The following is a 26,336-nucleotide window of genomic DNA, read 5'->3' as shown; positions in this document are numbered from 1 at the left end:
TCCCATGACCCTTCTAACTTAGAAATTCTATTATTCTGAGCCATAGATGGTCTGACATCTATACCTGTGGAGGATAAAACAAAATTACAGAAATCCTGGATCCTTCTAAAGTATAAAAGAAAATAGACTTATAATCGGATAGGTCATTAAGTCTCCAATCCCTTACCAGGTATGGGGCAAAAGGACAGATCTGGGAAGAGAAGGTGTACTAACTAGGGAAGCGGGCCCAGACAACTGTTGCTTTGGCAAGCCTCCCATGCTTCTCTACTTTGATCCCCTTTGGAGTTACAACTCCTTACAACATTTTCCAAGAAAACATGCTTGAGAGGAATGGTGCCATATGGATGCAATAGGCCAGGACTTTGAAAACTAAATGGTTTCATGGTATTTGCCTCATAAATAGAAGGAGCCACTGGGGTTTCCCCAGCATGGCACCAGAGGCAAAATGAAGGGGGTGTGGGGAGACTAGTACAGGAATCAACTGAAAACAGCCTTGACCAAAGCTCCCCAGTTCCATGCCTTTCCCTCTGGGTCTTTTTGTCAAATTCTGTGAAGTTCTCCAGGTTGTCACAACTGCCACAAAACCCCAGGCAGGCTCAAGAAAAAACCTTCCCTTCTCCACCACTAGGATCAAATATCATTCTCAAGGTTTGAAATGACCCTCCAGGATGTCTTTGAGAATCCATAAAGAAAAACCTGAGGTCCGGACCACACAGGGTCATGTAAAGATCCCGCTGAACTTTATTCACGTCCTGGCCAAATTCCAGCTGGGCTATGCTTCTCACATTCCCTCCCCGGCCCCCACCCCAAAAGCTGGATGTAGCTTCCTTCACTCCATTCCCTTCATATGTCAAACTCTCACAGGCAACGAGAAGACAGTATTCAACAACTGCTGTCTCCTGCTGTGACCTCTGGGGTGACAGAGGATAGAATGAGACAATTTGAGCTCTGTGGAATTGAATCTTCCATCTCCTCGCCTTTGCACTGGCTACCCATGACGCCTAGAATACTCTGCCCCCTCACCTCCACTTAGATTCCCTGTTTTTCTTAGCTCAAATCCCTCTTTGACAGGTTTTTCCCAGTTCCCTCAGTTACTGCCTTCCTCTTTTAGATTGCCTTCCATCTCGATGTATAACATATACAAATATTATTATAAGGTTAGCAATAATTATTATAATTAATAGTATTTATTATTATATGCATATATTATTACATAACACATAATTATATAATATTCTGTATTATTATTAATATTCTATAGTTATACATTAATATTGTATAATATATAATATATATGATGACAGTGTAGAACTAGATGATCTCTAAAGTCTTTTTAAGTTTTAAATTATGATTCACTTGCTACATTATTATCCCATGACCTTTCCAATTCTGAAATTTTGTTATTCCAGGGCATAGATGGGCTGTCATCTCTACCTGTGGAGGAAACAAAGTTGCTGAAATCATAGATCTTTTCAAACTACTGAGGCTTACTAGGGCAAGTCATGATGTTTCCAATGCTTTCCAGGTACCTAGTTATTTACATGTTGGCTTTCCATTAGATTAAGTTTTCCTTGGGGGCAGGGACTGGGATTACCTTTCTTTGTATCCCCAATAATTAACACAGTGCGAGTGTAAATTCTTAAGAAAAGTTTGTTGAGGCAGCTAGGTGATACAGTGGAGATATTGGCTGCCTTGGAGTTAAAAGGACCTGAATTTTAATTTGACTTCAGATATTTGGCCATACTAGTTGTGTGACCTTGGGTAAGTCGCCTAATCCTAATTGTCTTGCCAAAAAAGACAGTAAGTAAGAAAGAATGAAAGAGAAAGAGAGAGAAGGAGGGAAGGAAGAAGGAGGGAGGGAAGGAAAGAGGGAGGAAGAAAGGGAGGGAGGGAGGAAGAAAGAAAAAGAAAAAGAAACAAAGGAAGAAGGAAGGAAGGAAGAAAAAAGAAAGTAAAAGAAAGGAAGGAAGAAGGAAAGAAGGAAGAAAAGAAAAAAAGTTGTTTGATTCCTATGAAAGGGGAAGCTACATGCACCCTGTGAGGCAGTAGAAAGAAGACTGGAAACTGGAAGATCTGCTGTATTCTAGTCCTGGCTGTGCCATTTGCAAACTTTTTATGGCAAATCCCTTCTCTTTTATTGGGTTTAGTTTCCTCATCTGTAAAATGGGCATTTTCCTCCTTGCTCAGCCAGCCTCATGCAGCTGGTGTGCAGATTGTAGACATTAAAATACTTTAAAGGGAATCAAGGTGCTATGAAAATGCAAGGTATTGAAAAATGATTAGGTAGAGAAGAAGAAGCATGGTGAAATGGGGTAGCCCCCTATTTGTGGAATCAGAGACTCCATCTGACTGTTGTAGCATCACTTTTCTCTGGTTCTATTTCCTTGCTTAAAAAGGAAGGAGTGGGACTAGATGGTGTCTAATATATTTTCTGACTTTTAAGTCCTATGATCCAAAGGTTTCCTGTCACAATTTAGTAAATAATGAAGACCCAAAGCAACATTAATTTTGTATTTAAAAATATTTAGATATTTTCACCTGTTAGATTCTGGGATGACAACCCTAGGCACAAGAATAATCTCCCTGTTGTCTCTTTATCCTTGTCCAGTACCTGGAACATAATACACGTGAGTTATGAATATTTCTCTCATATTTAATAATTAATTATTGTATTAGGGCCATGGTTTTTACCTCTTTCTACTTCCTTATCAAGAAACCAACCAGTGTGGGAAATTTCTCTTAGAGATTTACCCAGGTCAAGATCTAATCAGACAGTAAAAGAAATTCTAAGTATGGGCTAATGTAGTGGGTGTATTCCTGCTCATTGTGTTTGCACAGGCAGATCTGGGGAAAGGTTGATTTTTCTATTATCAAGACAGGTGATAAGAAAACTGATGTCTCTTTAACCAAGATTTGAATGACCTAAGTCACGTACCCCAATATAATATAACACACACCTCCCATTGTGCTAACCAATCAGAGATGATTTTCACCTCACAGAAACACGTACTATTTGAAGGGCATGTAAACTGACCCTTTCACCATTAGGAGTCTTTGGTCTGAGAGAGATGGCTAAATAATTGTTCTTTTATTAATAGCATATTAGTCTTATTAGTAAAGTGATTTAATTACCCAGCAGTTATGTTTATCAAATCTTTAATCATCACACCTTTAAAGTGCTGGTTAATTGATTATAATTGCTTTGTTTCTTCTCCTTCTTAATCTATATTATACTTTTCAGATTACATTTTTCACTTTAACTGTGCCTCTTTCATTCATTTCTTTTCTGTCTCTCTTTCCCCCTTTTTCTGTATTTATTTTCCTCCTCCCCCCTAATTCTACAAGTACAGACAGATACAGCATTTGGCTATATAGTTTTGTATCAGAGATAAGATCTTGCTTTATTTTTGTTTGCATATCCCCCAACCTGGGGTAGTGCTTATCCAACAAATCTATCACCATATTTTAAAGTTAATCATACCTGCATAGTCTACCTCAGTAGGTTGTTATGAAGATTAAATGAAGTCATGTATGGAGCATAATACTTCTCATTACCCTGATCCTCCAAATAGGTGGCTGGTCTTCCTGAGCTAAGTACACTGATTTGGAGTCAGAAAATATAGGTTTTCATCTAGTCTTTCTTGCTGTTAGACTTTGGGCAGAACACTTAACCTCCTCAGAACTCCTTCTCTGCATGAAATTTCTTTAAAGATCCCTCATCTATCTAAATAAATGGTCCTATAATTCTTGAATTCCTTCTATTCCCTGCCAAGGATTGTCTGGTCCTCCAGAATGGATGATGATTATACAGAAGGCATCAAAGCATCATCATATTCAGAGATGACAAAGACTTTGAGCTCATATAATCCAACATCTTCATTTTGATGAAGAAACTGAGACCCTAAGAAGAGATGGGACTAACCTAAGTTCATCCAGGGAGTCAAAGGTAAAGCCTGTATTCAAGTCCAGGTCTTCTGATTCCTAATCCGGTGCTTTCTAGACTACATTTTGCTCCCCATGCTCCTTCTGGGAAAGCTAGATGATGTCATAGTACACAGAGTCAGGAAGATTCATCTTCCCTAGTTCAAATCCAATCTCAGATATTAAGCTGTGGGATCCTGGGTAAGCCACTTAATCCTGTTTGCTTTAGTTTCCTCATCTGTAAAATCAGCTGGAAATGGAAATATCAAACCACTCTAGAACTTTTGACAAGAAAATCTCAAATGGGATCATGAAGAGTTGATGTAATAACAGCAATAATATATTCTCTTTATTATGTCTTTTGATTATGAGATTCTCATTCCCTTGTTCAAAAGCCCTTTCAAGTTTCCTATTACTTTTAAGATAAAGTACCAGCTCTTTAGCCTGGCTGTATGGATGGGAATCATTACTATTACCATTCTTGAGGGTTTAAATATTTTAATTTTAAATATCATTATTAATGAAACTAATAATAGAGAGCCTTGGCTTTAAAGAAATATTCAAGAATAGATGATCATAAATATTAATAGTGAATAAGAATAATAGAAAACAATTGAGTATCTTCTCAATTCTTTATGTTGGTTCAATAGAACAGATCTTTCAAGACCCCCATATAACCTTTATCCTTACATCCTATGGGAAATTCTTCATGGACATATTTTGGCTCTTCGCATGAGTCTTCCACTAACATTACTCACAGTATCAACATAGAAGGCAATCTGAGCAATTTTTGGAAAATCCAAGCAAAAGTGATATAATAGTCTAAGTTTCTGAGTTGTTACTGCAGGAGCTATTTTTTCAAATACAAACTGAACTAAAATCCCTTAAATTGGAACAAATTTTTAGTAAAAAGAAAAATGAGTCATTTTTGAAGAAATATATTTGATGTTGTTTATTATGACTACCTTGTGCATGAAGACCAATTTTTTGCTTGTGTTTGCATCCCAAATGCTTAGTACAATGTCTGAAACATCCTAAGTGCTTAATAAATGTTTATTGATTGACTGATTGATTGATGACTGAAAGGTTATCATAGGGAACAGTGACTAAACTAGTTCTACTTGGTTCCACAATGTCTTTTTCCCAGAATTAGCCACAGATAGTTAAAGTGGCAATGAGATCAGTTTTCAGATTGTTGTAACAAGGGGTGGGTTGTTAAATGTTGATGACCAGATATCAGAGAAAAAAATATACAAGACACACTTATAATTTAATCTGCATCATTAACATTTTCTCCATCCCTTTCTTAAATCTTGATAACCAACAAAACAAGATCAAGCCCTGATATGTAACACTTTCTGATTTTTCAAGTTTCAGTGCTCACATTGAAAATTTAACAATTGGCTCTTGGGAACAGGTAGGAATCAGTTCCAGTACACCTTAGCACATCCCTATATATAATGAAAAGCTTCCATGAGAACCAGAGTTATACAAGGATTCCAAAAGCATCATGGGTTGCTTAAAAAGGTAGTAAGTTTCCATTCTTGAGAGGTTTTCAAGCAAAAGCTAGATATCCACTTGTCAGATATTTTTGAAGAGTGAATTCTTGTCAAGATATGGATTAGACTGAATGATCCTTGAAGTCCCTTCCTACTCTGAGATTTTTTAATTTTCTTTTTCTTTCTTGAAAAATAATTTAATGGAACCTTTCTTTCTTTTTTTAAAGCAAAAAATTAAAAAAATATTTAATAGAAAATGATTAAAATGTGTTTGTATAAAGATACTGAGCTTCACTTAATAAAATACAAATTGATACAAACAAATAAAAGAAATGTCAGGCTCCCCAAAGAAAACTGTAATTAAGAGGCCCCATAACGTAGTAAAAATTACACATTTTGTTCTATTCCCAATCTGTCTAATCCTAACTTTTGCTATCTGACTTTATATAATTTAATTTATCAAGGCCTCTGCTTCTTCCTAAAATAACAGGATTGAGCTCAATAGTCTACTACTACTAGTAGTACTACACACATACACACACTTAACTCCCCCCCCCCCACACAAATTCTGTACATTCCACCTGGTTTAGGGGCTCCTAAGGAGGGGAAGAAGCAGGAGGAAAGTAGCAGTCAATTTGAATGGGCTTTGGGGGCAAAGGAAATGATAGTCTGGGAACAAAAGCTCAATCAATCCAACAGCAAATATTTGCTAAGCATTGGGAAAAAACTCAGAATTTGTAGGGACATGATGGGTTTAGAAGTTCATATGGGAAAAAAAAAACTAGGCAGCTTTAAAATGAAAAGCACTGAATTCTCCATTTGATAATTGGCAACTTAATCATTGTTTACACTATTTATTAAATGAGAAAACATATATAAAATGTCTTGGAAACTTTAAAGATACCTTTTTTTAGCCACCTTTCCTTATTTATTAAATGGGGATAATAATGCCAGTCTACTTCCCAATGTTGTTGTGAAGATGAATTGTTATATTTGAAAACCACTGTGTAAACCTTAAAGAGCTCTATAAATACCAACTATTGTAAGTATTATTATTTGTCACTTTTTGTTATTGTTGTTATCCTTTTTCAGTCTATAAATAATTAGCTTAGGTGATTGGAGTATATTGTAAATGATATTAAGGCCCAGCTCCAGGAGATGTCTTTTACATAAACATTTCCTGTTCCTTCAATGCCTTTTCCCTATACTCCTCCCCCAAATATCTTATATTTATATGGTATATACCTTTATATAAACATGTCTCCCCCAGCTAGATTGTAAGCTCCTTGAAGACAGGGACTGTTATGATTCTGTTTTTCTATCCCAACTGTGAGTATAATGCCAATACTTATTGATTTAGTCTTAGTTGGTCAGATGTCTAGTAGGCTTGAAGTTAATCTTGATTCATAACTCTGAGGTTCCACCTTCCATACAGCAGATAGGCAAAGTAAACAAACAAAGAAAAAGGAAACAATAAATTTGCTGGAGGAATTGTGGGAATAATATTATTATATTGTTGATGGAACTGTGACTTGGTCCCAAAAGCAATTTAGAACTATTCCCACAAAGTCATCAAACTACATACTCTTTACCTAGCAATACTGAAACTAGGACTATAGCCCAAAAAGATCAGCAAAAGAGGAAAAGGACCCTTGTGTGTGTGTGTGTGTGTGTGTGTGTGTGTGTGTGTGTGTGTATACATACATATATATATATATATATATATGTAAAGCTTAACAGCTCTTTTTATGGCATCAAATAATTAGAAACTGATGGGATACCCATCAATGGGAAATGGTTAAAGAATTGTAGCATGGACTAATGCAATATTATTGTGCTGTAAGAAATTAAGGGAATAGTTTCAAAGAAACCTGGAAAGACTCTGTATGAAATGATATAGAGTGAAGTGAACAGAAGCAAGAGAATAATTTTTATATCAACAACAACACTGGAAAGACAAATAACTTTTTAAGACTTAAGCATCCTAATTATAATCCTAATCATCCAACCATAATTCCATGCTATTCTTTTACTGACAGAAGGATGCATTTTAAGACCTATTTTTTTGTACATGACCAAAGGAGAAATTTTTTTGCCTGACTATGCATATTTGTTTATGAGGGCTTTGCTTATTTCCTTTTTATTAATGAGGGTGAGAAGTGGATAGGAAGGAAAGGTAAGGTTTTGCTAATTGAAAAAAAAATTAAATTAAACTTACTTAAACAAAAAAGAAACCTGGTTTTATCAATCAGTCGATCAATCAATCAATATTTACTAAGATCCTACTTTAAATTCACCCTTGCTAGCTGTTTGATATTGATCAAGACTGTCTAAGATTTAGATTCTTCATCAGTAAAGATAATGCTATATAAACTTCAAAACACTTTATATGCATACAAGTGAATATTATGAATTGAGTTCTATTCTGTGGAGTCTAACCTTGGTAGGTCACCTCACTTGTTCTGAGATCACCATGATCATAAGGGAGCCTGGGCAAGTCAGTGTGCAATGCACATTGTTGATGTCCAAAAGTGGGCTACTGGCTTTGAAAAGTAGTAAGTCTCCCGTTACTGGAGATCCTCAAGGTCCTACTTATCAGGAATGTTGTAACAATGATTCTTGCTTAGGCAGATGTTATCTGGATGATTGCTGAGATCCCTTTTGATTCCAAAATGGAGTGACTTTTATACAGCTTGGAAAAGCATTAAAAGCACAGTCTTAACTCATGATGAATTACTTATGCTGTTGTTAGGTACAGAGAACAGTGTTATGTATGGATGTTTAAATGTGGGTTTCTAAGTGGCTTAAGAGGTTAACAATCTCTCCCGAGAGGATCCTAAGTAGTATATATTGGTGGTTTATTTCACCTACAAAACCTTTTTGACTTAAAACAGAAGCATTTATTTAAATGGTCTGTAGATTCAGGTAGTAGATCAATAGATCTAAATTCTTCCTTCATCAAAATCCATCAGTGTTTTGAATAGATACTCAGTTATCTGGATAGTTAGGTAAGGATTTGTGTAAGATAGTATTCTAATTTTCCCAGAAGACACTGCCATTTTATTTCCCAAATTTTATCCATTTTATATTGGATTTCTCTCTGTTTTTCTATCATGTCTTTGCCCCTTCTTTCAGGATGAGTGATCAGGATTACATGTGAGTGAAATATCACCCTAGATTCTTATGGTGATAGTAGGGGAAACAATCCTCCTTTTCCTGCCTCCCTTTTCCCCATCAAGATAGAGAAAATGAAGCTTGGCTTATATTAAGACCATGTAGTCAGAGGCTTTATTTGGAGTTATACCAAATTTTTTAAGAACATTGGAGTTCTACCCAAACTAATTTGACAAGACGGCCCATTTAATGGATTCCAATGTTAGAAAAGTGGACTTATCTAATTGACGAAACATAAAACTTCCCATTTTCACTTTCTCTTAATAAGATCATTCATGAAAAAAGCTATCTGCCCTTAAGAAACCTGGAAAGGAAGCTGATAAATATTAGCATTTCCACTACCTATTGCTTGAAGAAATACTGAGCATGTACTACATGGGGTAAAGCTTTTTTTTTTTTTTATCAGAAAGGAGAGATAAGACCAAGAGTTCCTCAGAGGACAGTGAGCCTTAACTGACGGAAGACTGGACTTCTTATCATTCAAGTACGTGTCATAAAGAAGGTAAAAATAGGTACATCTTGGATAACCATGTCCAAAGCATGACATCTCTAACTCCCACACATTTATTTCAGTGAATTAAAGACTGATTCTTTCTCTTCTCTTTAAATTCTTCCAAAGAAAAACTAGAAAGAAAAAAAAAACTGTTTCATGCACAAAGAAATTACAAGGTCAACTATGTTGAATAAATAATTGAAAGGAACTGAAGTCTCTGAACTGAACCATCCTGCATATACCATCCAATAACATGTAATACTGTTACCCCTTGGGATTTGTATAACAACAAATAATATCCATTTGACCATGCAGTGGACAAGCAGAGAAACCAAAGTAATTAGTGGATTACATTTTCCCAGTCCTCTTTATGCCATGGCAGTGGCAAAGTTTGGGCTTCAAAATCCTTGAAAAGGTTTTGTTGGGAAGACAGCTGTGGCAGATGAGGCTTATTTTACTTTATGCTCCAATCTATTTTGAAGTCATAATTTCCCAGCCTGAGTCTACACATTGAATTGAATTCTATGTTGGGGTTGAGTGGTAATGAATTGTAATTCTGCATTCTTAACATATACATTCTTAACTGTCATCTTTCCATAAAGCAGCAATTGTCAATCAGTTTTCTGACATGGAGTATGCCCTAGATGAAGGTGATGACCTACTTAGGAACACTACTGTCCATGTGTAACATTCATTTCCTACTTCCTATTCCCTTTGATGTCTATTTTCATAGATCACATTATAGATCCATCTGTACTCTTCATACTCAGTAATATTTTTTCTAACACATAATTCTTTGACTTTGTATTATTTTCCCCACCATTTTCCCTGCCCATTCCCCATCCTCTATTTCATTTACTTCCCTGATTTTTTTTTAACATCCTCCACCACCCAGTTCTGTTTCCCCAAGATTCCTTGTGGGCCCTTCAAAGTCCAACCTTACTCTTGTTGGACATAGAGCTAAAAGTGTCCATTGTGGTGGTGCTTCCAAATAACTAGTTCCAAGAAACAGCTTTAAAGTCTTAGATTTTTTTCTTTCCTCCCTCCCAAACTTCAGTTAACATTGTCAGCACCAATATATAGTTTTGTAAAAGAGCAAGTCTTTTGATACCTCCCCTCTCCTTCCATTCCAGAACAGTATGTTAATATTATCCTGTTTCCTGGCTCAACAGGTGATCAGGTACTACCTACATCCACATTCTGCCACACTCATTCCTTCATACTGGTACTTTAAAGTGGGCACTCCGACATCATCTTTGTAGAGAATAGAGATTGGGTTTAGTTTGGTGGGCACACAGCAGGCCTTTCCAGCTTTCATGGGGTTTTTTAGATGCACTAAAGTCTGAACAATGGCATGTTTAGTTGGAGTCACATCATCGGCAAGAGGGAAGAAGCAGACTCCTTTACATTCATATGCGTCATACTCTTTTGGGGCAATGATCCAGTTGTCCCAGCCAATATCCTTGAAGTTGACTCGAAGAGAGCTCCTCTGGCAGTGATTATTGGGACTTGTGCTTCTTTTGTTTCTGGATGAAAATGATCTCCTGACTGAGAAATTCTCTATGTCTTCTTCCATTTCCTCCTCTTCCTGAGTATTAACATTCTTGGACAACTTCTTGAGCACACTCTCTTGCTCATGACCTATCATTTCTCTGAGCTCCATCTTGGTTTCCTTTGAGCCATTGCTGCGGTCATCAGAAAACACAACAAAGAAAGGCAAGTTTTTGGAATCTGGGGGGACGCTGATGTCTAGTTTCTCACATCCTTTCATGTGACTTTCCACTCTGATTTCCAGTTTGTTTTTGTTCTTTGTTGGGTCTGACCTGACCCATCGTTTCACTGCACTGGACACCTCAAATGTTTCCCATCCACTTTCTTGAATGGCCTGGGACACAAGGAAGGACTTGGTTCCCTCTGTGCCTTCCCAGAAGTCTGTTCCACCTTGAATATCATAAATGGCAATATTGCCTTTCAGTTCATGGGACAACTCAGCATGGCTTTGACATGAAATATAGAGCCGGAGCTCAGCTCTGGTGATTTGTTCATGTCTAGGGATAGAGATGTTGAAAAGTAAGATGTGCTTCTGGAAGGGATGTTTGTCTGTTGAAGACATAGAGACAACATCTGCAATAGAAACAGACATACATGGTGACCTGATTTATTTTACTTGGCTCATTTACTTTTCCTGCTTGAAGGCTCCAAAGCTAAATTCATTTTGTCCAACCACTCATTCCTTCACTCTCTATTTTATAGTTGAGTACAAGACCCAGAAGACTGAAGCACTTTGCTTTAGACCCCATAGTTAGTAGTTACAAAGCCAGGGACCAGACCTAGGTCTTCTCTCAAATTCTTACTGCTGTATTAAGCTATCTGTTCCTTCCCTTCCTTCCTTCCTTCCTTCCTTCCTTCCTTCCTTCCTTCCTTCCTTCCTTCCTTCCTTCCTTCCTTCCTTCCTTCCTTCCTTCCTTCCTTCCTTCCTTCCTTCCTTCCTTCCTTCCTTTCTTCCTTCCTTCCTTCCTTCTTTCCTTCCTTCCTTCCTTCTCCCTATTTCCATTCCCCTCTTTTTCCTTTTCACAAATATTTATTGTACATTAATCATATCCAAGGTCCTATGTCTGATGCTATGAGAAAATTACAAAGAATAAGACAGCCATTTTGTCTTCAAGGAGCTTACAGATTACTTAAGGGAGGGGATGACATATACACAAATAATTTTAATATACAAGAGACAAAATGGTACATTGAGAAGAACATTGTCATTGAAATGAAAAGTCCTGAATCTGAATTCTGTGTCTGACAGTTAATAACTCTAAGACTGAGCAAGATACAAAACCTCTAATAGTCTTAGTTTCTTCACTTGTAAAATATAGATAATAACTGACATTACATGTTACTTAAAGAAATGATTTACATTCATAAATCAGAACACTCCAGATTTTAGTATTGATTTGACAGCACCAAATCAGGACATGTTTGATCCATTGTTTGCCTTTAGAGAGATGGAAATTATAAAATTTCTTTATGAAGTTTTTTTAAAGAACTTCAAATTAAAGAAATAAACTAATTTCAAATCACAGCTTTGGATGAAGTTAGAAGGATGAGATATCACAATGAGTCCAATGTAATTTGAAATGAATTCCTGTGTTTTCCTAGGAGCTTTTCAGGCGGCTCTGATTTATTGCTGCTAGCTTTAAATTGAGCACCTTGAGAATTTTTTTAAGGGCAGTGAGTGGGAGGGGGAAGTGAAATTCCAGTGTTAGGAAAAGAACTTGATCCAGAGACTGAAATGGTTCAGCAATCAGCAGTGATTACATACTCTTAATTGAAGTCAAGGATTATCAGAGTGATTTAAGAAAAAAAAAATCTTTGATCTTCATCATCCTTCTTTGGAGATAGGAGAAAGTGAAATTTTGCCTAAATTCCCCAGATCATTTCCTTAATCCCCTCCTTCACTTTGCATCTGTAAATATGGCAATAGAGGCTTTTTTGTAATGATAACGCAGTTTCAATCTAGGGGAACCCCGATAACACTAGTCTCAGGAGGCAAAACTAACACCCATTTATTTTATAGCATGTCCCTTAAATTGGACCTTGGGGAATATGATTTACCCTGTGGTATGTCTGACATTCTTTTTTAGTCTAGAACTCTTATTTAATTGGTGTAGAAAAGCTTCCAGGGAGGAAGCTTTCTCTACTAATACAGATTAGCAATTTCTTCAATTTAGATATTTTAGGTATTTTATACAAGGTCTCACAGCCAATGCATGTTTCACATAGCACTTAAACATGGATCTTTCTGATTCTGAGGCTGGTTTTTTGGCTATTATTCCACATTGCCTCTCATTGCCTTTCTATCATATTTCAAATGACTCCAAAGTCATATACATGTCACATTCATATTGTTAAAGTCAGGATGTTAAAATCAGGAAGACCTGAGATGAAATTCTTCCTTTACCATTCCTTACTTGTATAACCATGGGCAAGGACTTAACATTAAAGTATGACAGGAAGATCTCTTAGGCAATAAATATTTATTAGGTGTATCAATAAACATTTATTATGCTTCCATTATGTGTCAGGAAAATATGCTAAGTACTAGGGAATACAAAAAAAAAAAAAAAAAAAAAAGCAAAAGACTGCTCTCGAGGAGCTGACAATCAGGCTCTAAGTTGCTGAGGAGATGTTAGTCTGCTTTGGTGGAGGGAGTTTCCATGCTGCAGTTCCTAAACTGATAAAATCATGTCCCCCCCCCAAAAAAAATCAAGCAAATATTTGGGGGACAAAGCCATCCTATTCTAAAGTCTTACTAAAAAGAAAGGTTAATCATCGGATTAACCAAGCTATACTTCTAGAAGTCTTTAAGAAAATCCCAAAGGAGTTATAAAAAATTGATGCATTTGTAAGCAACTGAACAACAATCCTTCTACATAATCAATAAAACTATTTTTATTTGGATCTTTGGATTCATTTAAAAAACCTTCCTCACCAAAGTCCATACATTCAATCTAATTAATTAGTAGGGAAGGATAGGGCAACCTACTCTAATTACTAAGACAATCTCAAGCTATTTGCCCATTTGGTTTTTCAGATTCACAGGTTTATAGAACATCAGAAATCTAAGGGATTCTAAAGATTGTCAATAATAAACCGATCGTTTTTGTAGATGAGGAAAAAAAAAAGCCTACAGGCAAAATGAGTTGTTTAACTTCACACAGCATGTTAGTGGAAGAAGTGAGAATAAAACCCAGGTCTCCTGGCTAGTGAATCAGCATGCTACCACTCCAACTGATCATCAAGCCAAATAAGCTATTCTTGCATAAAGGAAACCATAGATTATTTAATTAGAGATTGAGAAGTCCCAGAACTAAGGAAATTCTCACTGACTTCTCCTTTTCTTTCTTTCTTTCTTTCTTTCTTTCTTTCTTTCTTTCTTTCTTTCTTTCTTTCTTTCTTTCTTTCTTTCTTTCTTTCTTTCTTTCTTTCTTTCTTTCTTTCTTTCTTTCTTTCTTTCTTTCTTTCTTTCTTTCTTTCTTTTTCTCCTTTTTCTCTATTTCTCTGTTTTCCTTCCTTTCTTTCTCTCTCTCTCTCTCTCTCTCTCTCTCTCTCTCTCTCTCTCTCTCTCTCTCTCTCTCTCTCTCTCTCTCTCTCTCTCTCTCTCTTTCTCCCACCAAGAGGGTAGAAATAGCAACCATTTTTAAAGGCCTGAAAATCTAAGATGTGAACTTGAGGGACTGACAAATTAATTAGTTCATTAAATAGTATGGAGAAAGAGGAAAGACTCCTCAAATTAACACCTCTAGGTCCTCATCTTCAATAGCTTGTTATTTGGCAGTACAGAAAAAAGCAAGGGGTCATTGGCAAAGACCCATGCAATATAGACCAATGAGTTTCTCAACAATACATTTTTATTAAGTAGCTCTTATGATCTAGACACTATGCTAAGCTAAACACTGGGGATACCAAGAGGACCCTCCCTCTCCCAGGTTTAGGCATACCTTCAATGCTGAAGCTTCTCACTATGTTGGATGCTGGAGTGGTCGATTTGTCGGTGGTGTATCTGTTGTATAGATCAATCATGAACTGAGGCGGCTCCGCTTTGGTCCTGTCTTGGGAAGGGACCCCTGATAAATTCAGGCTCCTCAGGAAATCCACCTTCATGTTCTCCAGGAACATTTTGAAGTCAAAGCTCATGTCATCCTCCCCCTTTGCAACCTCCCCAAAGAATTTATTGGTGTTTTCCATGGCAGGCACCCGCTTCCAGTCCTCTAGGGGTTTACCTCGCCCGAAGCAGGCCAAGAGAGATAAAGTTAGCAGACCAGCCAGTAATGCAAAATAAGGCATTTTGGGGGGTGGGGGTGTGCCCTGTCTGCCAACAGGATGAAAAAGGAGCCCAGGTTACTCCAGCTTGAGACAGTTGATGGATTAGATTCTGGAGGAGGGAGAGAAAATGAAGGAATAACCTTGGAGCATCCCGTTTCCGCAGGCTTTTCTAACCACAGTCATCAGTTGTCAGCCAGCTGGCCATACACTTGTAACTAACTTATCTTAAGTTGCCTCAGTGGTTCTTATCTCCCAAAGCTCTTAGTTTTAGTTAATGATGATTCTATAAACATCTGACAAACACAAATGGCTTGTGGGAAGAACATTGTATACTGTAAAGAATTCGCATTTCACTTTGGGGTTATCGGCTACTTAATTAGTTTTTTTCCCTTTCTTTCCCTCCTCATTTCCTTGCCAGCTCTGAGCTCAAGAGGATTGGGATGGGGTGGGGGATGGGGTGGGGAATGTCATATGCTCAGTTTTCCAGGCCCCTGAATTTGGGGGGAGACAGGAGGATAAGGTTCATTGAGGACAGAAATAAACTTGGTTTTGTCACACCTCTGAGCTTAAAGTCTTGGACTCCAGAGCCTCTGAGATTTTGTGTAAATCATGTTAAATTCAAGTATCAAAGAATAAGCTTTTTATCACTAAATATACTTAGAAAAAAATACAAATAAACCTTAAAATTCCATTTTATCAGACTACAGCTACTATTTGTTCAGGAACAATATCTGTTTTGTGTCAAGTTGGTCTTCAATTGTCCCTTTGGAGGAGTGTGTGTGTGTGTGTGTGTGTGTGTGTGTGTGTGTGTGTGTGTGTGTGTAGGAGGTGAGGTACCCTGCTTCTGGAGGGAATGTTATGCAATGTTTCCGCTCCATTTTGTACATGAGGTTCTGGTCTAAGTCCTCAGCCCCAAATGACCAGTTATGGTTTCAATGACCTGAAAAAATGGCGATAAGCCTGAGGCGTGTGCTGGTGTCGCCTTTATCCTTTTAAGTAAAAAGTTTCCTGTTACTGTTACTGTTATTTCCTGTTGCTGAAGTCTATATATGGATTTATCTTTAGGGGGTCGGGGGTAAAGGTCACATGTGAATATTGAGTAAATCCCCGTGAAGATCAAGTCTAAAAATAAATGTTGTGGGTGTTTGGTTGTTTATTCTAGGGAAAGATTTATGAATGACATTATGTTGTTCCCTTTTGAGAGGTTGCAATTAGCTGAACCAATCTTCTTGGGTGGAAGGTTAAGGAGGAGGGAATAGGAACACTCACACTCCCTACTATTTTTATTCATTTTCATTCTCTCCCTCAGCTTGGGGGTGTGTGGAGGTGAGAGATAAGCTGTCAGAAGTCCATAGTAGCTTAGTCAACATGGACATTGCTATTTTCTTTTACTTCTCTCCCCTCTCTATTTGAAATGGAGGGTCAAATCCACCAATCAATCAGTCCATAAGCCTTTATTGAGTTTTAACTATGTGCTAGACACTGTGCTAAGTACTGATGATTTTTTTTTTAAATCAAAAACAGTTAATATTTATATAATAGTTTTTTCTGGTAGTGGGTAAGAATTGAAAATCAAAGGGATGTCCATTAATTGAAGAATTGCTAATCAAATTATGATATAAAATTGTGATTATTATATAAGAATGACAAGCAGGATGATTTAAGAAAACACTGGAAAGACTTACATGAACTAGTTCAAAATGAAGTGAGCAAGACCAAGAAAATATTATACACATTAAGAACAATATTACATGATGAGGAAGTGTGAATAACAACTATTCTTAATAATACAATGGTCTAAGATAGGGCTTCTTTAACTTTTTTTCACTCCTGTCCCCTTTTCATCCAAGAAATCTTTATTTAAACCCGGCATATAAGTATATAAAACAGGTATGCAAATCAAAGATTAAGAAATAAGAAATCCTAATTTCTTGATCCCCACATTCAGTTTTACAACCCTATATGGGGTTACAACCTATAGTTTAAGAAGCTTTGATCTAAGACAATCCTAAAGGACTAATGATGAAGCTTACTATCTGTTTCCAGAAAAAGAACTGCTATTGTGTGAATACAGACTGAAGCATGCTGATTTTTCACTTTCATTCTTTTTTTAAAAATATGAGTCTTCTTGTATGAAAAGACTAATATATGTAAATGTTTTACTTGATTATACATGTACAACCTATATTTGATAGCTTATCTTCTGGGGGTGGGGTGGGAGGGAGAATAGAATTCAGAACTAAATATTTTTTTAAAAAATGTTAAAAACTGTGTTAACTTGGGGAAAAAGAAAAATTATAATTTTTTTTAAAAAGCAAAAACCAATCTCAATCCTCAGAGATTACATTCTAATGGGAGAGACGATATATATAAATCAGTCAGTCCTATATCTCTTGTCCCTTTCATGGCTCAATATCTTGACAAGGCCATCTATGATCAACACCCCCTCTACTTGCTTTCCTCTTATTATCTTTTTTAACCCCCCACAGTCTGGCTTGCTACCTTCTTATGCAACCGAAATTGTTTTTTCCAAAGTTACTAGTGATTTCTAAATTGTTAAATCTCAAGCCTCATCTCCTTTGTGTTACCTTTAACACTATTAATGATCTTCTCCTTGATATTTTATTCTTTCTAGGTTTTCATGACATTGCTTTCTCCTGATTTTTCTCTCACTGGTCTGACTGCTCTTTCTCAACTTTCTTTGATAGATCTTAATACAGATTGTATCTGCTAACCATGAATGCCTCCTAAGGTTTTATCCTGGGTCATCTTCTCTTGCCTGATTATCTCCTTTGCTTCCAACCATTCAATTATTATCTCCATGCAGATAATTTCAAATCTATTTATCCATCCCTAAATACTCTCTTGACCTCTAGTCTTTTATCTCCAAATGCATATTAGACATCTCATATTGAATTTCCAATGGACACATTTGAAACTCATCATTTGCAAAACAAGAACTCATTACCTCTTCCTTTCCCCCCAAACCTTCATTTTTATAATTGCTTTATTACTGTAAAGGGCACTGCCATCTTTCCAAGCACCTAGGCTCATAGCTTTGATATCATTCAACTATTTTCCTCTCATTCTTACTTGTTTTCTTCCTTTCTCTCTTTCTTCCTTCATCCTTTCTCTCCTCTTCTCCTTACTTCCTTTCCTTCTTCCCTTATCCTTTCCTTCAATCCCTTCCTTTGTGATTCCTTCCTTCTCTTCCTTCCTTCCTTCCCTTCTTCTCTCATTCTTTTCTTCCCTCTTTCCCTTTTTCTTCTCTCTTTCTCACCCTTCCTTTCTTTCTTACTTTTCTTCCTATCTCTTCTCTTTTTATTTCTCTCTCCTAATCTGTTTCCAAATGTTATTTATTTTATCATCATAACATTTCTCGTAATAACTCCTTTATCTCTCTGACACCGCAACCATTTTGGGGCAGGGCCCTGCTGACCCTCACTATTACAATAGCCCTCTGGTTATTCTTCCTCCCTCAAATCTCCCCACTGTAGTCCATTCTCTACTTAACTACCAAAATGATTTTTCTAGCTATATCATGTTTCTCAATTTAGCAAACTCCAATGGTTCCTTAGTTTATTCCAATATCAAATATAAAATCTTCTATTTAGTATTCAAAGTCCTTAATAACTTGTGCCCTTCCTACTTTTCCTGTCTTTCATCTCCTGACTCCTCAGGAACACTGGCTTCCTTGCTGTTCCTTAAAAGAGATTCTACATCTCCAGACGATGCATTTTCATTGATTGTCCCTCATTCCTGGAACTTTCTCCTCAGGTCTGCTTTCTGGCTTCCTTCAAGTCTCAGCTAAGAGCCTATCTTCTGCAAAAACAAACAAACAAACAAAAAACACTCTCCTTTTGGTCCTACTTAATGCTAATGCTTTCCCTCTGAAATTATCTCCATTTATCAGAATAACTCAAGTAAAACATATCTTTGCAAGACACTGAATTATTTGGAAGGTCTTCTAAATTTCTCATTTTTTCATGTATAGACATGCTAAATCTGCTGGTTGTATTCAGATTTTTATGTGCTCATCTAATAGGTTTCTCCCTTTCTCACTTCTATCACCCTTTTAAATGAATCTCAACATTTCACATCTGGATGACTACAATAGCTTACTAACTAGCCTTCTGCACCTCACCTCTGACCTCTTGCTCCTAAACACTACCACTAGATTAATCTTTCTAAAATTCTCCTTTGTACACTTCACTTTTCCAACCACATCCTTCTCTAACTCCCAAGACTTGTCAGTGACTCCCACTTCTTTTCCTGGCATTTAAGACTCTCCACAACCTAGCCAGAATTCTTGTTTTGGATTGTCTGAGGTGCTTTTATTTTCTAATACTTTTAGTATCTGCAACAAACCAAAAACTAAAATCTATTTTTAAATTGATTTTTCTTATACTAAATGGTTCATCTTTTCCAACACTCATTTAGTAGTCATTAAGATCCTAACATTATATCAGTAATTTTGCTAATGATATAAGGACAGAAACAAAATAGCCTTTCCTTTTCTTATAAAGACCAAAGATTTGATAGAGTGTGTTTTATCATATGCCCCAATCTATAAGATATATTATTTCATGTGACATTTGGTCATCAGAGTAAGAATGATAAATATATATAGTGTGGCGTGTGCATTGAACATGGGAAGAGATGGGAGTCTGCAAGATCATTTAGGAGGGAGTACAGAAAGAGATGAGGAAGGTCTGTACTAGAGTGTGGGAGAGTTGGCTGGGAAAAAAAAGGCATTTGTTTTAGAGTGGGTGGATTAGTACCTGGATAAAAAATATAAATGCTAGCCATGCAATAGTGAATGAAAATAATTGCAGCTTAGATACTTAAAGTAAAAGGAAAATTTCATAAAGAACTTGATAAGACATTCAGAGTCAAAGTATTATACATTCTGATACTCAGTAACTTCAAAGCAAAGGTAGGAAAAGACAAGGATAGGTCCAACTATCTGGGGTAATATGGTTCAGGAGAAAGAAATGAGAAAGGCCAGAAGCCTGACTTCCATATCACTAATACCTTTTTTTAATGGATTCTTTTCTTTCTATTTTCCCCAAGATTTTTTTTAACATTTTTTTTTTAATTTTGAGTTTCAAATTCTCTCCCTTCCCTTTTGTCCCTTTCCCACTCATTGAGAAGGCAAGCAATATGATACCCATTATATATGTGAAGTCATGCAAAACACATTTTCATATTAGCCATGGGTTCTTTTCTAACAAGGAGTCTCCCTTCCTTGCATCAAGATCATTTGGGATTCTTCAGAATTTGTAACACTAAATAAATCTTGTTCATTGACTTTCTGATAATAAAAAGGTCAAGTCAAACATAAAAAATGGAAATGTGGATTTACCCAATGCATTTGTCACAAAAACAGAGGAGATCCAGAATAGGTAGAAGAAGAGATTCCTATGGATGTTGAGTTCATCTAGCTATTCCTATCTATGAATGACATGTCGATTGTAAAAAGTCCCAGAACATTGCAGAGCCTCCTGAAAGAGATCTTAAAGGTGTTTTGTTTGTTTGTATACATGAGAAAGATCAAGAATATGAAGAATGTCTTTTGTCTAGACTTTGACATGTCTCTGGTCACTTAGAGCTTGAACAACAATATGTGTATTGAGGACAGACAGTCCAAATGGACAGTGAACTGGACCCTGAGTTAAAAAGAAGAATATCCTTGAATGTTTTTAGGAAATGGCAGAGCACTAACACCAAGTTTACCATAAAATAAGGAATATGAATAAAAAAATTAAAATCATTTTTCTAAGAACTAAAAATAATTATTATTCAGAAGGAGATTGAATGACTCACGGAGATTCAAACAGGCTTCATCATTCCTAATAAAGAAGTCCAAAGAAAGAAGTAGAGGTATTGAGGAATGGTATTATAGAAAGAAAAGATGAGATGGTTCTGTGGAGGGTATTAAGGATACTTATGTCCTACTTAGCAGGAGATAACTTGAATATTCATAAATATATACAAAACAGAAAAAAAATCAATAAAAAGGGTTTTTTTTTTTTTCAGGGAAGGCACTAATAAAGAGTTAAGAAAATAAATTATTTTATTATTTTTTTTTGGTAGAAAGGAGCACTTGAATTGAACCTTGAAAGAATGTAGAAATTCTAAGGAAATATAGTGAAGAAATAGTTTATTTCATATATATTGACAGCCTGCATAAAGCATGGGAACAAAAAAAATGGAACATCGTGCATGAAGAATAGCAGGTAGAAAAATCTGGCAAGAATGTAGAGCCCATGAAGGGAAATAATATAAAATCAGTTTAGAAAGGTAGATTGGTTTCAGCCTGTAAAGGTCTTCAAAAGCCCAACAGAAGAGTTTATATTTTACCTTAGATGCAATTGGGAATTACAGATGATTCCTGAGAAGAGTGACATGTTATGGCCAATGATTTAGGGGTACCAAATTAGCAGCTCTGTGAAGAATTTATTAGACAAGGGCAGATGTTGGAGTCTTATAATAAGGTCATTTAACAGGATACTGCAGGTTTAGGCAAGAGGTGAGAAGGTCCAAAGTAGGGAGATGGTTATGTCACGGGAGAAAGGGGTTTAGATATCAGAGATATTGTGGGGGTAAAGTTGGCACCAGAGGTAAAAATGGAGATAAATGTTGGCAACTGAGTGGATTTTTGAGTGTTAGGGATTGGAAAGAAGGACATATTTTCAATAGAAATGGAGAAGTTATGAAGAGGTGTGGGTTTGGGGGAGAAGGCAAGTTTTATCCAATCTGCCCGTTATTCCCCATCCAGAGCTCTTTGCAGGAGCCTAATTGGTTTACTCACAATCCCCTGGATAACTCATTCAGTTTGAATTCTCTTGATTATACCATTTCTATCTCTTCCTGGAATCTTCCCTCTTTCCCATTCTCTTTTCCACTTTTCCAATTCTCACTATTCTTTAAGACTCAACTTGGTTTTCATTTCAGAAGTAAATAAAATCTCTCTGACCACTCTGGACAGAAGTCATTGAGTCACAACATCAAATGACACAAATTTGGAAAGGATTTATTTTATGATAAGGAAACTAAGAGGAGATTTGTTGTTTGGTCATTTTTCAGTTGTGTCTGACTCTTTAAGACCCTATTATTTTTTTTTTTTTTGCAAAGATATTGGAATGATTTACCATTCCTTCTCTAGTTCATTTTATAAATGAGTAAACTGAGACAAACGGTGTTAAGTGACTTGCCTGGGGTCATACAGTTAGAGTTATTTTCTCCTTCAAATATTCCTAAAGCTCTTTGTCTAGACTTCTGTTTTACCTCCATCTGTCTATCTTATAGTGTACTTTGCCTTCGTTCCCCCCTCCCCCCCGCAGAATTATACTTGTGATTGCATTGGCAGGGAGTTTCTGATGATAGTACAAATTTTACCAATTCAGGTTTTCCCTGTTACTTTAGTCTTAAAGAGTTGTATTGCACACCTCTCAGATTGGCTACGTGACAGGAAAAAGATGAAAATAAATGTAGGAGGGGATATGGGGAAAACTGGGACACTAATACATTTTTTGGTGGAGTTGTGAACTGATCTAATCATTCTGGAGAGCAATTTGGAATTATGACTAAAGAACTATCAATCTGTGCATACTCTTTGATCCAGCAGTGCCATTACTGGGTCTATCTCCCAAAGAGATCATAAAAAAGGGAAAAGAAAAATATTTGTGGCAGCCTTTTTTGTAGTGGCAAGGACTGGAAACTGGGTGGATGCCCATAAGTTGGAGAATAGCTGAATAAATTATGGTGTATGTATGTTATGGAATACTATTTTTCTATAAGAAATGATCAGGAGGATGATTTCAGAGAGGCCTGGAGAAACCTACAAGAACTGATGTTAAGTGAGATGAATAGAACCAAGAGAACATTGTACATAGCAACAAGAAGATTATATGATGATCAACTCTTATGGATGTGGCTCTTTTCAATAATGAGTTCAATAATGGACTTATTATGGAAAGAGCCATCTGCATCCAGAGAGAGTACTATGGAGACTAAATGTGGATCATAACATAGTATTTGCACTTTGTTTGCTTGCTTTTTTCTTTCTTTTTGATCCAATTTTTCTTGTGCAGCATAATTGTGGATATATGTATAGAATTGTACATGTTTAACATGGATTGAAATTACGTCTAGTAGAGGGGGTGGGGGAAGGGAGGAAGATAAAACTTGGAACACGGTTGAAAACTATCTTTACCTGTATTTTGAAAATTACAAACTATTATTTAAAAAAAATTGTAGTGGGATGCAGAGAGGTTTGGTGATTTGCTATCTCTCTCAACAATATTTTTAACTGCCTCTCATTTACTCATATGTATATTGTACTTATCTGTATTCATTTCATATTTTGGACGTAGAATGATAAGCTGCTTAAGGAGAGGAAGGGGTCATTTTTAGTTTTGTTACTCCAGGACTTTTGTGTTATACATACCTCTAAATGTTTTTTAAATTTAATGCTCGCTATGGCCTGAAGTTTTTGAAATCTTCTCATTTCTCATCTTCTTTTCTAGATTGGAAACCGTTGCAGTGAGAAATTCTTATTGTGATTGTTAACACACATCCAGTCAATATGCATCCCTCCCATGACTGATGAGTTTGAGTAAGCACTGCAAACAATGAGCACTGCTGTGGGAAAAAGGCCATTCAATAACATGAGATGAAAATTGGATTCAGGCCTTCATTATCCCACAGAGCTGATGGTCTCCCTCAGGATGAGGTGACACTTTGGAACAGCTTTAATATGAGAATGACAATATGTTCCCATGTTTTTGATTTTTTTGGAGGGAGGGGAGATGGTTTGGCTTAGGGATATGAATATCAGCTAAGAAAGAGTCAAGAACTAGGCTTTAATGGATTTTATACCAATAGATATCCCCAAAGGATCAATGATAATCCTATTTATTTGTTTGTTTTTGCTTTCTCAGTGTTTCATGTATTCACGAATTAAAATTTGACAAAGAGAGGCAGTATATAAAAAAAACATATACATTAAGCTTAGAGTCAAAACTTGTGGGCTGTGCACAAGCTATAAAATGAGAATAATCAAATCCAAACTATTGTGCAGAGTTGAAATGAAGATCAGATGAAAATATGCATATAAAAGGTGCTTCATATGTATATGTGTGCATATAAATATATGCTTAGTTACCTAATATGTTCACATTTTGGCTAATGAAGGAACAGGAGCACAAGTACAAGTCATATTCATGAAAGGATATGAAAATAGAATGGAAGCAAAGTGAAAGGGAACATCAGTATTTTAAAGTTACAAGATATCACTGGTATGGGTATTCTCTCTGGTGTAGATCAGAACTCTTTGTGTCTTAGGAGGTAGTCTTTTTTTTTTTTTTTCCTTAGGAGATAGCTTGATGAGTTTCGATTGCTGGTAATGAGCCTCTCTGCTCATATAGGAACAAATATATAGGAAAATAAAGCTCAGAGAAGGAATAGGACCATATGTGTAAGATGGTTGGGCCAATGTTAATGATACTGGAGAGAAGGGAGATTTATTCAATTTCTACTTTGCTTTTATGTTCTCTATCATCAGAACAGGGCAGTTAGGTGGTATAGGAAATAGAATGCCAGACCAGAAGTTAAGAAGACTCACCTTTGTGAGCTCAAATCTGGTCTTAGACACTTACTATGCGATCCTGGCAAAGTCATTTAACCTTGTCTGCTTCAGTTTCCTTATCTGTAAAATGAACTGGTAAAAGAAATGAGAACACACCAGTATCTTTTTGCCAGAAAAATCCCAACTGGGGCCACAAAGAGTTGGACATGACAAAAAATGACTGAGAAAACAACAATGATGCACAAGAACGGTTCTTGGCCCTAGGATAGAAAAAATTTAGTGAATAGTTAAAAAATTGTTAAACATTGAAGCAGCTATGTGGTGCACTGGATTAAGGCAGAAAGCTCTGAGTTTGATCCTAACTCAGATATTGACTGGACAAATCACTGTACCTCTCTCAGTTTCAGTTTCTTCATCTGTAATATGACAGTGATAATAATAGCATGTCGTTATGGGATTGTTGTAAGGATCAAATGAGATAAAAGAGATAGCACAAGTAAGTGCTTTGTCAATCTTAAAATATTATATATATATATATATATATATATATTTAAAACCTGTTAATTGAGAATTAAAATTTAAGTTTAGTGAGAATACCCACTATCTCCTCCATGAGTTTAAATCCATACCTCAAAATAGTATATGAACTTACATCTTGGAATCTACTCAGGCACAGGTTGGAACAGCTAATCTGTTACACAGGGAAGGGTACTAGCACTAGCACTTGAGACTGGCATATATTGTTCAATTTTCAAAAGAAGAAAGCAATTGTTTCAATTGAAATATAGTTAGGTGAACTAGATCACAGGATGTAGAACTGTAGAACTCCTTCAAGATCATCTAATCAAATCCCTATATTTTACATATAAGGAAACTGAAGCACAAAGAAATAAAATGGCTGCTCAAGGTATTGCATATAAAGATGGTGGAACCAAAAACTAAACTCAAATCATTTGAGTTTAAATCTAATATAGTTTCTACTTAAAAATTAAAACAATTTGAAATGAAGTTTTTCATCTCTGCATAAAGAAGATAGTGGGGCAGAGTATATTCTATACTTGGATATCACTCCAAACTTCACAGGTAAGAGGCTAATATGCAAATTTACAGACATCTTTTCTCCAAATGTTCATAAGGACTATTTGTGCTAGAGGTGTTCAAGCTTGTATTGGTCTCATCAGACACAGTTAGACTCAAGGGTACCTCTATCCCAACATAATGATGTCACTTTGATCCCCTTGGAGAATGGACAACAACCAAGTAAGAAGCAGATGCTATACCTAGAGATAGTTCAGGAACTTTGTACTACAGCAAGAATCTATTCCAACCCAAATGTTCCTGTGAACTTAATGTAAAGCAATATTCTTTATTTTCACATTGTTTGTGGTGTGTGTATGTGTGTGTGTGTACGTGTGTGTGTGTGCAAATAGGCATATGATGAAATTTATGAACATCCTTCTTAGAAAAAATGTTTTCAAATACATGGAAACATACATAGGATTACAGAGATAGCAGTTATGTTGAAATATAATTATCAAAATGTATTTTTTTAAAAATCATGAACTTTAGGTTCAAAACTTTCTGGTCTAAGGTTTGAAATACAGAACATTAATCATTCTATTTCATGAACTTACCCCAATTGCTTGTTACTTTATTCCTATAAAGAACTGTGGAAAAATCTCAAAATATGACTAATGCCTTGTTTTCCATTTACAGATGGCATATATCCTTTTCCACTTGAGATGATCTAAAAAGAAATATTCCCATTATAGTTTGGAATAACTTTCCTGGGAGGAACTTAAAAACCTAGTGATAAAACTCCAAGCAGTGGTGTGTA

The 26,336-nt window shown here is 36.1% G+C and overlaps 1 protein-coding gene and 1 long non-coding RNA gene across 2 annotated transcripts; one reads left to right on the top strand and one right to left on the bottom strand.

Annotated features, from left to right (window-relative positions):
* Positions 1-1,415: 1,415 nt before the first annotated feature.
* Positions 1,416-26,336, top strand: LOC141558650 (uncharacterized). The gene is made up of 5 exons (XR_012487108.1): positions 1,416-1,525; positions 3,774-3,946; positions 9,001-9,078; positions 23,439-23,527; positions 26,216-26,336. It is a non-coding gene; the product is annotated as an uncharacterized LOC141558650 (long non-coding RNA).
* Positions 9,883-15,156, bottom strand: GDF2 (growth differentiation factor 2). The gene is made up of 2 exons (XM_074296142.1): positions 14,583-15,156; positions 9,883-11,211 (listed from the first exon to the last, which is right to left on the bottom strand). Exons 1-2 carry the CDS (start codon positions 14,926-14,928, stop codon positions 10,271-10,273), a joined length of 1,287 nt encoding a protein of 428 aa, XP_074152243.1. The 5' UTR covers positions 14,929-15,156; the 3' UTR covers positions 9,883-10,270.

Source organism: Sminthopsis crassicaudata, chromosome 2 (assembly GCF_048593235.1).
Source record: "Sminthopsis crassicaudata isolate SCR6 chromosome 2, ASM4859323v1, whole genome shotgun sequence".
Classification (NCBI taxonomy): Eukaryota; Metazoa; Chordata; class Mammalia; order Dasyuromorphia; family Dasyuridae; genus Sminthopsis; species Sminthopsis crassicaudata.
This window is presented reverse-complemented; position numbering and strand designations above follow the sequence as displayed.